Source organism: Furipterus horrens, unplaced genomic scaffold (assembly GCF_987537825.1).
Source record: "Furipterus horrens unplaced genomic scaffold, mFurHor1.1.pri manual_scaffold_11, whole genome shotgun sequence".
NCBI lineage: Eukaryota > Metazoa > Chordata > Mammalia > Chiroptera > Furipteridae > Furipterus > Furipterus horrens.
The window spans coordinates 100,522,762-100,536,906 of record NW_028327181.1 but is presented as its reverse complement, the minus strand read 5'-3'; the positions used below and the strand labels follow the sequence as shown (position 1 = coordinate 100,536,906).

General features: G+C 65.0%; 1 protein-coding gene across 1 annotated transcript; it reads left to right on the top strand.

The window, feature by feature from the left end:
* The first annotated feature begins 11,274 nt into the window (after window positions 1-11,274).
* ACTG1 (actin gamma 1) lies at window positions 11,275-13,901 on the top strand. Its single transcript, XM_090290713.1, has 5 exons — window positions 11,275-11,335; window positions 11,642-12,010; window positions 12,294-12,732; window positions 12,813-12,994; window positions 13,080-13,901. The coding sequence occupies exons 2-5, from the start codon at window positions 11,648-11,650 to the stop codon at window positions 13,221-13,223; spliced, it is 1,128 nt and encodes a 375-aa protein (XP_090146839.1). The 5' UTR covers window positions 11,275-11,335; window positions 11,642-11,647; the 3' UTR covers window positions 13,224-13,901.
* The last annotated feature ends 244 nt before the right edge of the window (window positions 13,902-14,145 follow it).

The window sequence follows — 14,145 nt, the reverse complement described above, 5'->3', positions numbered from 1 at the left end:
GCCTCAGGGGCCGGGAGCCAAGTAGTGAAACCAGAGCTGCCCAGCTTGGACCCGGGCCAGCCTTGGTGTCTTCTTCCACATCACAGCGTGTGACCCTCAGGGCTCCCCAAGGACTGGGGCCTGGGACCACGGGGCACTTCCAGCCACGGGCTCCAGAGTCTCGCTCCATCTTCCATGGAGCCTGCGTCCCTCTCAAGGCCATGATGGGGCCCCATGCTGTGGGGCCCCAGCAAATTGAAGTGGACTTGGGTGGAGCATTGTGAGCCCCGGCGGGTGTCTGGGTGGGCAGGGGGCGCAGGGCCCCTGGTTGGGAACAGACGCGGACTCAGGGGCCCTTCCTCTGTTCCCCCAGGCCCGGGCGGTGACCAAGCCCGCCTGGCGCGTGCAGACCTCGCTGCAGAGTGGTGACCCCGGGTCGGGAGGACGAGGCTGGGGGCTCCCCTGCTCGGGCACAGTGCGGTCAGGCACTCAGCGGAGGGGAATGGGCCCTGCTCCGCGGCCGTGCCGCTCAGCCTCTGCCCTGGTCTCCAGCCTAGGCTCCCGGGAGGACAAGCCGCAGGGCCAGGCTGGTGCGGCTGCCGCCCCTCTGCAGGAGCGAGTTCAGCAGGGTGACCGGGCACGGCGCTGCCTAGACCTCCGCGAGCCTGTGCGTGAGGGCCCGGAGGGCAGCTGTGCCCACGGTCCCCTCATCTACAGCCTGAACCCCCAGCGAGGCTGCCCAGGAGCGGGCATCGGGCGGATGTGATGGCCTCATTAGCGCTGAGTGGCGCTGGCAGGGCGCTCACGGGATCCCGTGCTCAGTGGGGGAAGCCGGCCGCCAGGCGCTAAGCGGGCCTGGCTCCAGGCAGCGTCTTGGCAGCAGAGCCAAAGTGGCTGTGGCCTCTCCGTCCTGGGGCCCCACAGTCCTGGGTAGGGGTGGGGGGCTGCCTGGGGGGGCCTTTTGGGCCCCAGGGGGACTTTGAGAGGTGGGCCTCCCAGGCCAGGCCCCTTGGAGGAAAGCCATTTGCACAGACTGCCCCGCAACCTCCCCTCCCTCAGGACCCGAGGCCCTTGCCTGTGAGGGCCATGGTTCCTTTTCAGAAGCCCGCAAGGCTCTGGCACGTAGTAGATACTTAACAAGTCCCTGTGAACATTTGATGTGGGGGGGTCGTGTGTGATGCGCTGAGCTCTGCTATGCGTGTAGGTGTGTGTGTGTGTGTGACAGAGTGAGAGAGAGAAAGTACACAGCTGGGAGGCGCAGGGCCAGTCACGGCCACCTGCTGGGCAGCCTCAGCCCAGAAGACACGGCCTTGGACCCCCCTCTGGCCCACTCCTGGCTGCCCAGCAGGGTGACAAGGCTGCACACTGCAGTGGGACCTGCCTCAGGCCCCCACACCCCAGGTGTGCCCTGCTGCCCAGAGCTGGGTGGGCTGGGCGGGCCAACCCCTCTCACGGAACTCCTCACACCCTTGGCCCCTGCTGCTCCCAGGAGTGTCCAGCTGGGGCCAGCAGCAGGGAGGGCCGTTACAAGGGTCCCCCGGCCCCTGGTGCCCGGCTTGGTGCTCTCAGGACACAGTTCTTTTGCTTCCTTTCTCAGGGAGCTGGGGGGTGGACAGGCCTGGCCTCCTGGAGGGCCGCGCTCACCTTCCACCAGTCAGGCCCCTCTGGGGCTGCGGGGAAAGGACCCCTGCCTCAGCATGTCCAGACCACTGGCCCTGGACACTAGCCTGGGTGCCTGTCAGCACGCCGCTTGCTGCCATGGTCACCGGCGCATGTGCCAGGCGGGGCGCCCAGGCAGCGCTGATGCGGGTGGCGTGAGCTGGCACAGACCCTGAGTGTATGCGGCTGGGGGCGGGGCGGTGCCCTGCCTCTCAGCTGGCCCGGAGCCCTGGAAACTGGGAAATGGCCCAGGACGGAGGCTGGGCAGCCTCAGCGGGTGAGGGACCTCCACAGGTCCCACCTGTCCCAGACCTGGGTCAGGGCCCCTGCTCTGGACATTGTCAGCGGCACCTCCCCGTGGGCAGTGAGGCTCCAGGATTACTGTACACGAAGGAAAGCCCAATGCCCAGCCTGCTGTCCAGAGCCCTTTGGCCCCAGGCCTGGCCACCTGCTGCTCTTGTGGTATTCGGGTCTCACCCTGCCCTGGCACTCTGCCCCTCCAGTCAGGCCATGCTGGCTGCCCCCTGCCAGCCTGGGCGTGGGTGGGCACAGGTGAGGCCCAGCTGCCCTGGGGGCTGGGCCCATCGCCTGCTCCGGGTCTCACATAGCCAGTGCCCAGGGCCCAGCCTCCCACGCTGCTCCTGACCACAGGCCCTGGCCTGGCCGCCTCATGACTTTTTCATGGCCGAGCTCTGCCGCCCACAGCTCCACTTACATGGCAGGCGGGGCTGCACTTCTCTGGCTCTGGCCCCCAGGGGTTGGTTTACTGGAGGCCCACAGGTGGTGTAGGGTGACCGCTTCCCTGGGCTGCGGGGGGCAGTGTGGGGAGGGGCCCTGTGCCCCCGACTGTGCTGTGCACAAAGCTTGGGGTGCCCAGCCTGTCCTCCCGCCTGCTGCAAGTGAACACCCACCCCCACCTCCAGGACTCCATCTATCGCCCAGTCCCTGTCCCTGGGCTCCGCAGGCCGCCCCTTGAAATACCAGTTTTCATGGACCCTCTCCTGCCTGCCCCCCCGCCCCCCACCCCCCCCAGGCACAGAGCCGCTGGCTGGACTGGGGAAGCCTGCTTGGGGCTGTCAGGACACAAAGCTGAGGCAGTCTCCTGGCTTTTGTCTCTTGTAAAATCATAAGGAGGAGGAGCTAGAGGAGGGAGGAGAGGGAGGGCACCTTACAAGGGAGGGAGAGACCAGAGGCCTCAGGGCCTCAGGGAGGCCAAAAGTCCCCAAAGGACCACAAGGACAGGACTGAGGGCCCATGAGCAACCTGAGATGCCCCATGCACTTGGGCAATTTTTCCGCACCCAGGCCCCCGGACCTTTGCTCATACCTAGGACAAGAGAGAACTCACAGACTATCTCAGAGGGAGCCCCTGGCTGCGTGGGGCTCAGCGTGGGCGCTGTACACATAAAGAAAACACAGCCGCGTCTTGCCCAGGCCAAGGTGCACCAACATCCATCTGGAGCTCACAGTTCCACAGGTGACCTTGGCAGCCTCTGCCCTGCCCCATCTATGCTCATCTCTACAGCACACATGCCACATGCCCAGTCACGCATGTGCACTCATAAGCCACTCACACAAATGCAGTCACGTGTACACACATGCAGATACACATAGTCATACATGCGCACACAAATGCAAGCCACCGGTGCACTCAGGCATACATGAGCGCACACTTAGACACACATGCACAAAGGCAAGCAAGCAGCACACAGATGGACAGGCTGCCCAGTCACATCCATCCGCAGAGGCTCAGCCATCCTGAAGGATCAGACCCCCGCACCAAGCAATCATGGGCACTGAATAAGCACCTACTGTGTGCCAGAAAACTTGCTGGGGACCCAAAAAGGAACTGACATCATTTCTGACTTTGGCAGTGAGCATTTCCTCCTGCTACAGTGCGACAGGCCCTGCACGTGGTCACTGCCCGCTGCCTAGTGGCTCCTATGGGGACAGAGCTTGAGGCTGGTGTGTGGTCTGCCCTTATAAAACCCTTCTCACTGGTAGGCAACACTGTAAACAGGACAGGGAACAGGGGCGAGGCTTTGGGATTAACTACGTGATCCTTAATGACAAGCAAATTCGGGCAGGGACAATGCTGTGGAGGACGTTACAGGGACAGCTGTCATTGTGGGAATGTAGACTGTAGAGCAGACGGACGGTGTCCGATGGATGTTAAGTTGCCTGGTTTTCGTTGCTGTGCTGTGGTCGTACAAGATGATGTCTCTGTTCTCAGGAAAAGCACAGGAAAGGAGGGTCAAGGGCAGAACACCTGAGACACACACCCAAAGGGCTCAAACGCAAAAAGGCAAGCGCAGCAAATGGTAACAATTTAGCGAGTTTTAAATTATCTCCAAACAACAGGTTAAATGCTACAATAACTGGAATAGCCAGGGCTGGTGTGGCTCAGTGGATTGAGCGTCGGCCTGCAAACCAAAGGGTCGCCAGTTTGATTCCCAGTCAGGGCACAGGCCTGGGTTGTGGGTGATGGGCAACCACACATTGATCTTTCTCTCCATCTCTCTCTCTTTCCACCTCTCTCTAAAAGTAAATTAAAAAATCTTAAATAAAAAAAAATCACAGGAGGTAAAAAAAAAAATCCCAGAAATTTAATTTAAAAAACAAACAAAACAAAGACAAGTAGGAGAAAAACGTGCGTGGATTCGTCTAGTAGCTATGACAATTAATAGAAATCCCTCCAAAAAAGAATAAAATAAAACAGGAAAGAAATTGTGAAAGAAATCATACAAGAAAACTCCCAAGAACTGAAGCACCCGCGCGGCCAGGACCTACACGCGGTCAAGACAAGGATGGGAGGGCTTCACCCAGGGAGCCCCTGGAAATGCCGGGTGCACAGGAAGAGAGCGAGCAGCCCAGGCGCTGAGAAGCAGCAGCCATCAGAGACTCCGTTCGGCCGGCTCCCCTGCCACCCCGAGACGGAGGAGCTGGAAGAGCGGCCCTGGCCAGCGGCCCGTGGGCGCCTTCTGTCCTTCCTCAGCCACGACCTGACCCCACCCCGCTCTCTCCAACCCCCGCACAGCTCCACCTTCGGGGCCACCGCCCCCTTCTGCCCCTGCTCCTCCCCCACGCACCCCAGGCCCCTGGTGCGGTCCTGCAGGCTGCCCCCTGCCAGCACCCGCGCCCCTGCGTCCCCGACCCTGGCCTCCCAGCAGGCGGGAGAGAGGGGCGGGGTGGGGGTGTTGCTCAGGGCCCCGCCCCCAGTTCGGGCCCCGCCTTCCCTGCCGTGCGACCTGGAACCAGCCCGGCCCCTGAGCCTGCGTTTCCGTCCCCGGGTGGGTAATCTGCTGGGCGCTGCCAAGCACGCATGGCACGTCGGGTCCAGGCGCGGCCTTGCTCTGGGGTCCCCGTGCGGGTGCTGCCCTGCATCGGGGTGAGCTGAGCGGGCCCTCCCCTGCCCCGCCGCCCTGCGTGCGCGCTGACCCGCATTCCACCTCCTGTCCCTGCGTCAGCGCTGGCTGAGGTCGCCGGCCACTCCCAAGCTGCTCTGCGTCACCCTTGGGCGCGGTGACTCATTGGAGGCAGGCGGCCCCGGGCGCCTCCCCGGACCCAGGCAGGGCCGGGGGGCTCCGGAGGGGCCGGTCAGCTCCGCAGCGGGACCCGCCTGGCGGCCCACCTGGGAATGACACGGGGTGGCCGCGGCGGCCGGCGCGCCCCCTGCCGGCCCGGCCTCCAAGGGCCGCCTCTCGGGGCAGCGTCCTGGGAGGGCGTCCGGGCCTCCGGCTCCTGTTGGCGCTACTCGGGGGTCACCCGCTGGTTTTCCCGCCTGGGCCCACGCAGTGTCTCGGGACCCTCTCTCTCCCGCAGACACCGGCGAAGTCCCCAGAGGGCGCAGGGAGAGCCAGTGCTGAGACCGGGTGCCGGGGGCGGGGCCGGGCCGGGCGTGGGTGGGGGCGACACAGGGTGTGTGACCTGGGCGCCGCCTCCGGACCAAACGAGGTCGCGGGGCCTTGGGCCGGCCTAGAAGAGAGTGCCCAGCGGGGGTCCCACGCGCCCCTCAGGATCGGGGCAGCTCCCGGGGCTCGCCCCCTCTCGCCCCGCGCGGGGGCACCTTCCCCCGGAAGTCTGTGCCAGGGAAGGAGGGGCCGCTAAGGCCAGGATGACTGGTCAGGACCCTCCCTCCCTGCACTCCGTCCACCCTGGGGCCAGTGGGGCCAGTGGTGGGGCGGACCGAGCACCCAGAGAAGCGGCCTCCTGCCTCAGCGTGGCCTGGGGCATCCCCAGGGTGGGGACACTGTCACCAGCCCCAGACCTAGTGGCGCTCAGGAGGGCTTGGCCACCCGGTGCCCTCCCCACAGCCTGGCCCGAGCGCCAGAGCGAGGGGTGCGGGAGCGGCTGCAGTCAGGGCTTCCTCTGCGCCTTCTCTGTTCTGCCTCAAGGACCCACCTGCTCCCTGTGCCCCTGGAACCTGTCAGCTGGGGGGGGGGACAGGGTCCCTGGGGCAGACAGACTGCTTCCCTCCCAGCCCTGGAGCCATCTCCGCTTCGCATAGTGAGGTCAGGGTTGGGGTGACTGCTAGTCTCACCTGCCCCCTTCTGCCTCTCCATGCAGGCTCCACCCCCCCCACTCCGTCCGCCTCTGTCCAGGCTTTCTGCGGGCATGCTGCTGCCAGGCGCGGTGCCAGGCTCCCACGACACCTGCTTCACCATCGTGCTGGAGAACCTCACCCTCTGGGGAGCAGGCTGGGGACAGACAGTACCCAGGTGGGAGATGGGGACTTGACCCAAGGCCAGAGGATGGTCTGGAGCCTTTCCTGGAGGAGGGAGAGGACCAGCCAGCCAGGAGCCTCCCGTGCAGTAGCTGAAGAGGCTGAGGGTCAGGCCCAGAGACCTGGAGGCCCCAGGTTAGGGTTAGGGGCTCGGGTTCCATCCAGGCAGTGGGTGGCAGAGGAGCAGTGACCGGATTGGTGACATCAGTTGTGGGGAAGCAGGAGGCAGGTGAACCAGCGGACACCATGTGGGTCAGGGGTGTGCCAGGTGCGCTGTGGCCTGGTGGGCACCCTGGACCCTGGCTTTGGCTCACTGCCTGTAAGAACCATTGGTGGGGCGGGGGGGGCGGGCAGTCAACCTCCAGGCCTGGGTGGCCTGGGAGAGGGCCCTTGAAGCAGAGTGAGGACCTGCTGCATGGTCTGATGCACAGAGGTGCTGAGTGTTTACGAATCATCCCTGAAAACGGGACACCTTGGGACAGCGAGGCCCAACGCCTGGGAAACCTCGGTAGTGAAGCTTGGGAGGGAAAGTTCGCGGGGCCACCGTGGCCTCCTGTCCCCAGACCTGTCATCCAGTGCAGGAGGGCCACCAGCCACAGAGCCTAGTGGCCCATGTGCCCCTCACAGAGCTGAGGCGCAGGGGGCCGTCCTCTCAGCCCAGTGCTCCCCTAGTGACCTCCCTGGCTCCTGCCACCCCAGCTGGGAAATGGGGACCCTGAGGTGAACTCCAGTGGGGCCTGCCTTTGAAAGGCCTGGGGCCCTCCATTGCAGGCAGGAGGGGAGCAGCTCAGGGACCCCTGATCTGGTGTCTATGCACTGGACCTGCTAAGCTTCATGGTGGGGGGGTGCGTGCTGTGAGCCTCAGCTTCCCCGTTGCTAAGTGGCACAGTCGTGGTGCGTCCTCGGGCAGTGAGCACTGGACAGCGCACGAGGCCCCATAGCTTGACTCCTGGCAGTGATGAGCACACAGGGCTGAATCGCCTCCCCTTAGCAACAAAGCAGCCGACCCTCTGAAGGCCCCAGGGGGATGCGGACTGGGAGTGGGAGGGGCTTGGCCCGTACCCCCAGGTGAGCCCTTGGGCAGCAGGTCCTCCTGTGCCTTCACCTGAGCAGTGCTGGGGAAGAAGTCCCCACCAGGCACCAGACCAGGAACAGGAATGTGTGACCCTGACCTTGTCCTTCGACCTGAAACTGAGGCAGGCAAGCCAAGCTGGCAGGGACCTGTCCTTGTCACCAGGGCAGCCCTCGTGACCACTTTTCCAGAGAGGGCCAGTCGAGGGGCTGCCCCCGCCCCCCTTGTAGCCCACCCAGTGCCCTGGAATGGACATTTGTTCTGTCCACGGGCCAGGGAATAGGACAGTGAGTTGAGGGCAGGGGAACTTTGGTTTTCCTTGGATTTAAAAAAAAAAGACTTTATTTTTAGAGCGAGGGGAGGGGAGGGAGGCAGAGGGAGAGACATTGATGTGAGAGAGACCGCGATAAGGTGCCTCTTATATGTGCCCCAACCAGGAGTCAAACTGGTGACCATTTGCTTTGTGGGACGATGCCCAACCACCCGAGCAACGCCGGGCAGGGTCCCCCGGGACTTCTGGAACTGGTCTCTCTGATGAGATAGCTCTGGCTTTACAGGAGATTTGCAAAGGTGGTACGAGCACTCCTGCAGGCTCTCCCCCGCCTTGTTTCCCGATCTTAGTGACACACGGGCTGGGCACAGCTGTCACACGGGGCTCAACCCCGGGCCAAGTGTTCATTAAACTGCAGACCTGACCTGTTCTTCCTGTTTTCTGTCCCGGGATCCACCCCAGCAGGGAAGGAAAGGCATTCCAGGCAGATGGACCAGTGGAGCCGGGGCTTATCACCAAGTCCCCTACCCTGCCATCGGCCTGACCAGTGGCCAGCTAATTGGGAGGTGGCTAGAGGTGGGAGGGAGGCAGAGGGGTCTGGAGGGTGGGGGTGGGTAAAGGTGGGCTTCGGGAGGTGGGATCCTGGGGAGCGTCTCTGGAGGCTGCAGCAGGGAGAGGACAGGCAATGCGGGTGTCAGAGGGAGGAAGCCGCGCGCAGGCAGGCTCCTGAGCTGGGCCACGGGGCAGTGCCTGGAGCGGCCGTGGGCCTGGGGGTGTCTCAGCGCAGCCACGCTTCCCTGCAACGGGCGCCGCCCTGCTCCGAAGTCGGCTTCGCCATTCAGTGGCGGGAAGGTGAAATCAGAACCACCAAGATCACAATAAATCCACCAAAGGCAGCACTGAGCTAGAAAAAAATCACACACTTCTCAAGCCACAAGTGTCGGTCCTCCAGATCGGAAGGACACACCCACCTGGGGGGGGTGCATAAGGGCAACCGCGACTCTCCCCTCTCCAGGGCCCCCCTCATCACCCAGCCCCGAGGCCTCGTCCGCACGGGCCTCCCCAGGGACGCCCGGCGCTCCCCGGCTCCGGGAGGGGCGGGGCGGCCGTGCACCAGCAGGAGCACAGCCCTCCGGTGACCTTGGGCGAGGCCTCGCACTGCCCGTTGCAAAACTGAAAAATCTGGGCGCAGAATGCGGTGCTTCCGCATCCCCCGCGCCAGGCCGGGAGGCCTCGCTCCACCTGGGGCCTAGCCCCACCGCGCCCACTCACTCCTGGCTCGGGGGGTGCTTCCCTGGCAATGGCCGCCCCTGTCCGCGCCCGCCAGGCATCCCGCTCCGCATCCCCCCCAGCCCCGCGGCCACCAGACCTCGGGGGCCACAGGCACCATCACCTCCCCCCCAGACACCCGAGGCTCGGCCTGGCGGGGAGCAGCAGGGTCTCGGGGAGGTGCGGAGGGCCCGGCGTGGGCTCCCCGCCCCCTCCTGCCCCCGCCCCCTTGGAGGCGCCGGGGCCGCCCCACCACCGCCCCTTTGTTTCGCGGGCCAATCGGCAGGCTCCTTGACTAAATAAGGCGAGGAGCGCGCCCGGCGCCCCCCGTCCGTTACTTCCGTCCCCCGCCCCGCCGGTGACTCAGGGCCGGCGGCGGGCGGGGACAGGGCTGCCCTGGACGCGGTTTCCCGGGCGGCGCCGAAATCGCCAAATATGGCCGCGCCGCTCGCCGCCGCTCCGCCCGCACACCTGCGGCCGCACCTTGACCCCCGCCCCGCCCGCACGCCAGGGACACGGCTGCGTTAGGGGTAGTAGCTTCCCCCACTCCCGCATGCCTGCCCTGCGAACCTCGGCCGCGCCGCGCTTTCCCCGCGACTCTTTGGACGTGTACCCGGCGTCCTGGCGTGTGCAAGGCGGGAGACAGGGGTCCCTAAGCCTCTGCCCCCTCCATCTGTCCCCAGAAGCAGCCCAGGCAGCCGGGGGCAGCCACTCCCTTCCGCACACACCAGACAAAGGAGGGCTAGAAGGAGCTGGGGGGGGGGTGCAGGCACCCCCCCCGAAGCCGAAGAGTAGAATATGGGTGCGCAGACACGGGGAAGAGGCCTGAGGCACTCCCCACCCACCCCCACGTCCTGGGAGTGACATCGTGGGACTTTTAAAGTGGGACCAGTCACCTTGCACCGCCGCCGCTCCACCGTGGGAGCGAGCGAAGGTGGGCTTTCTGGGGGCCCAGTGCCCGGTTCTCCCACAGGGGGGGCCGGCACCCGGGGAAGTCTGGGAGTCGCTGACCCCGCTAGGCCTGGTGGCACGGGTGGCCAAAGGCAGAGGCGTCGGGGGACTGCTTCCGGACCCAGCGTCCTCACCCCGACATGGTCACTAGCTGACCTTACAAAGTTCTTAGGGTGCCCGGCCCCGCCCCCCGCCCCCACGTCAGACACCTGCTCCAGTCAAGCCGGGTGTCTGGGACGATGGCCGAGGCCACTGCTCTTCCTCTTGTCTCCTGAGGTTACACTGAGCGGTCCCCAAAAGTGACAATGAGCCCAAGGCAAAGTGGTGCACGCTTCCCCCGGGGCAGAGGCCTCCCCGCGCGGGGTCCTGGGGAGAGGGCGCCGCTGTCCGCGGGCAGAGGCGCAGGAACCCACCCCGGGCGGTGGGTAGGGGACACGCGCGCTGCCCCTTACGTCCCGTGTGGCCTTGGCCGTTCTCGCAGGGCCCGACTGCCCTGCCCTGCCTGCTGCCCTACGGTGCCCACAGGTGACTGAAATGAAACAAAGCCCCGCTCCCTCCCTAGCGGGCGGGGGGGCCCCAAATCCGGAATGGAGGCGGCCTGGGGACCATCGGGACTGCGGTTTGAAGGGCAGGACGCGTCACGTGTGGGTAGAACCAGGCCTGTCTGCACCGTGCACCGCCAGGGACCCTGGACAGGGCACCCCTTCTCTGGCGGAGGGACCTGCGCGGTCATAGCTGCCAAGTGGGACGTGGTGCGAGGTCACGGATCCCGGCGGTGCCCCAGGTCGCGGCCTGCGGGGACCCCAAGCCCGGCACCGGCTCCGGAAACGGCCTCCGCGGCCTGACTCTTTGCGGAGCCTCGGGGGGAGGGGCGCAGAGCCCCGCAGCGGGTCCAGGCCGTGCCGACACACCCCGACTTGGGGCGCGGCCCAGCTCCAGGCCAGGCGGTTTCGGGGTGCAGTCGGGCCCTCCCCCACAGCACGCGGCAGTCCCGGGGCGGGGCCGGCCGGTCGGCTCCGCGGGAATCCTCCGTGCGACCCTCGCAAACTCCGGGACCTCCTGCCTGCCCCACCCGTGCGCCAGCTCGCGAGGGGTGTCGGGCGCGGGGTCCCCGGAGCCCGGCCGGCGCGGGCGGGGCCGTTGGGGGCGGTGCGGGCGGGGGGCGGAGCCGGGCGCGGGGCCCCACGTGCCTCGGCCGGGCAGGCCAATGGGCGCCCGGCGTTCGGAAAGATCGCCATATATGGACATGTTCTGGGGCCGCGCGCGCCGCCGTCGCGCGCGCGCGCCCCGCTCCACTTAAATAGCGGCGGGGGAGGCCGCAGTCGGTCTCACTCGCTGCAGCCGGCCGTCTTCTCGCTGCTCTGCCGCTCTGCTCTGCGTTTGTGCGCGCCCCGCGACCGCCGCCCTCGCAGGTAAGCGCCCGCTCTGCGCGCCCCAGCCCCGCTGCCGGACCCCGCGCCCCTCTCCGCGGTCTCCGGCCGAGCGTCCCAGCCCAACGTCCCGTGAACAAAGGGCGGCCCGGCGGCTGGGTGGGGGGCCGGGGCCCGGGCGGGTGGGGGGAGGGGAAGCAGGGCGGAGCCGGGCCGCAGTGCGGGCAGTCCCCGTTGACGCCGCCGCGGAGGACGTGGGGGGTGTTATTTCTGGCGGCGGGCGGGGGTCCCCTTCCCGCGGAGGCCGGCCCCCGGGTCCGCCTAACCGGCGCACCTTTGCGCACGCAGCTCGCCATGGAAGAGGAGATCGCCGCGCTGGTTATCGACAATGGCTCCGGCATGTGCAAAGCTGGCTTCGCTGGGGATGACGCCCCCCGGGCCGTGTTCCCGTCCATCGTCGGGCGCCCCCGGCACCAGGGCGTCATGGTGGGCATGGGGCAGAAGGACTCCTACGTGGGCGACGAGGCCCAGAGCAAGCGCGGCATCCTGACCCTGAAGTACCCCATCGAGCACGGCATCGTCACCAACTGGGACGACATGGAGAAGATCTGGCACCACACCTTCTACAACGAGCTGCGCGTGGCCCCCGAGGAGCACCCCGTCCTGCTCACCGAGGCGCCCCTGAACCCCAAGGCCAACCGGGAGAAGATGACTCAGGTCAGTGCCGCCCAGCTGCTCCCGCCCCCCGCCCCAGCCGTTTCACAAGTCATTTTCCGGTCGGCCTTATTTTCTGAAATTCAAGCATTTCTTTCGGTATTTTCAGGCCTCTGTTCCTCTCCTGGCATTTCCTCCCTGAAGTCTCAAGGTTTCTCATTGTGTGCGCGCCTGCTTTCCTTTCTCTGCTCACATCACGCTTGGGCATGCTGGCATGTGGTGTGTGACCATGGGGGGCTCTGGGTCCCCACCTCCTGCTAAGGGGGGCCTCTTGCCTCTCGTCCAGATCATGTTCGAGACCTTCAACACGCCCGCCATGTACGTGGCCATCCAGGCCGTGCTGTCTCTGTACGCCTCTGGCCGCACCACTGGCATCGTCATGGACTCTGGGGACGGGGTCACCCACACGGTGCCCATCTACGAGGGGTACGCCCTCCCCCATGCCATCCTGCGTCTGGACCTGGCTGGCCGGGACCTGACCGACTACCTCATGAAGATCCTCACGGAGCGCGGCTACAGCTTCACCACCACGGCCGAGCGAGAGATCGTGCGTGACATCAAGGAGAAGCTGTGCTACGTCGCCCTGGACTTCGAGCAGGAGATGGCCACCGCCGCGTCGTCGTCCTCCCTGGAGAAGAGCTACGAGCTGCCCGACGGCCAGGTGATCACCATTGGGAACGAGCGGTTCCGGTGTCCGGAGGCGCTCTTCCAGCCCTCCTTCCTCGGTAGGTGCCGCGAGCGGGGTGCACGGTGTCGGTGGCTCCTGGTCGGAGGGGGCACGTGTTGAGGGGGCTCTGTCTCCTAGGCATGGAGTCCTGCGGCATCCACGAGACCACGTTCAACTCGATCATGAAGTGTGACGTTGACATCCGGAAGGACCTCTACGCCAACACGGTGCTGTCTGGTGGGACCACCATGTACCCCGGCATTGCTGACCGGATGCAGAAGGAGATCACGGCCCTGGCGCCCAGCACGATGAAGATCAAGGTGAGCTGGGGGGCGGTGGGGGCGTGGCTGGGGGCCTTGCCGGGAAGCGGGCAGCACGAGCTGAAGCCACGCTCTTGTATCCCAGATCATCGCACCCCCTGAGCGCAAGTACTCCGTGTGGATCGGCGGCTCCATCCTGGCCTCGCTGTCCACCTTCCAGCAGATGTGGATCAGCAAGCAGGAGTACGACGAGTCGGGCCCTTCCATTGTCCACCGCAAATGCTTCTAAACAGACTGTGGGCAGATGCGTAGCACCTGCTGCATGAGTTGGTCGCGTCAGTTTGCCTTGGCAAATGTACACACCTCATGCTGGCCTCGTGAAACTGGAATAGCCTTCGAAAAGAAATTGTCCTTGAAGCTTGTATCTGACCTCAGCACTGGATTGTAGACCTGGTTGCTGATTTTGACCTTGTATTCGAGTTAACTGTGCCCTTGGTACACGTTTAATAACGCCCTGTACATATCTTTGATTTAAACCCCCTGTGCACGCGACAGGAGCGTCCTGTGGCTGGATGAGGGGCGAGGCCACGCGTTCCTGGTGTGTGCGGGGTGTTCCCTTCGGGAGCTGCCGCCCCAGGGTTTCCAAGGGGCCGGCTCGAGTCCTGAACCAGTTGTCATTTCTGTCCTGCCAGTCTGATGGGGTTGGGCGGGTCCAAGGCTGGGACCCATTTTCCTTTCTTAGCTGACGTTTCCTGCCAGGACATCTGGCTTGTTACTTGCCTTGAGTTGGAAAACTGTTTTCATTTCCACCTGTAAATTTATTTGTTCTTTTAACTTATGTAAGGTTTTTGTACGCAATTCTCAATTCTCTCAGAGGTGACAAATTTTGTTTTTCTACTGTCACATGAGGACATTAGGCCCCAGCAACATGTCATTGTGAGGAAAATAAAAGCTGCAGTAAACACCAGGCTGCTGTTTTGGGGAGTGGCGTGGGGTCACCTGTTTGGGGGGGGGGACTGTCTCGGACTGGTAAACAGTTTCTCCCAAACCAGGAGTGGAATCACCCGGTGGCTTTGTATAATCTGTCTGGGAGGCCCTGGGCTCAGGTTTGGGGTGCTACCTTGGGTGCACTAAAGGGGTGCTGGGGCTCAGGAGCATGGAGACCCCAGGCCTACCTGCAGGCCCAGGGGAGGGTCTCTGGGGAGCATGTC

What these genes read in the sequence shown, in the direction of transcription:
- ACTG1 (XM_090290713.1), top strand. Translation starts at nt 11,648, where the DNA reads ATGGAAGAGGAGATCGCCGCGCTGGTTATCGACAATGGCTCCGGCATG. An exon ending in ACCGGGAGAAGATGACTCAG is followed by an intron (nt 12,011 to 12,293) that starts GTCAGTGCCGCC and finishes CCTCTCGTCCAG; the next exon opens with ATCATGTTCGAGACCTTCAA. An exon ending in CCAGCACGATGAAGATCAAG is followed by an intron (nt 12,995 to 13,079) that starts GTGAGCTGGGGG and finishes CTTGTATCCCAG; the next exon opens with ATCATCGCACCCCCTGAGCG.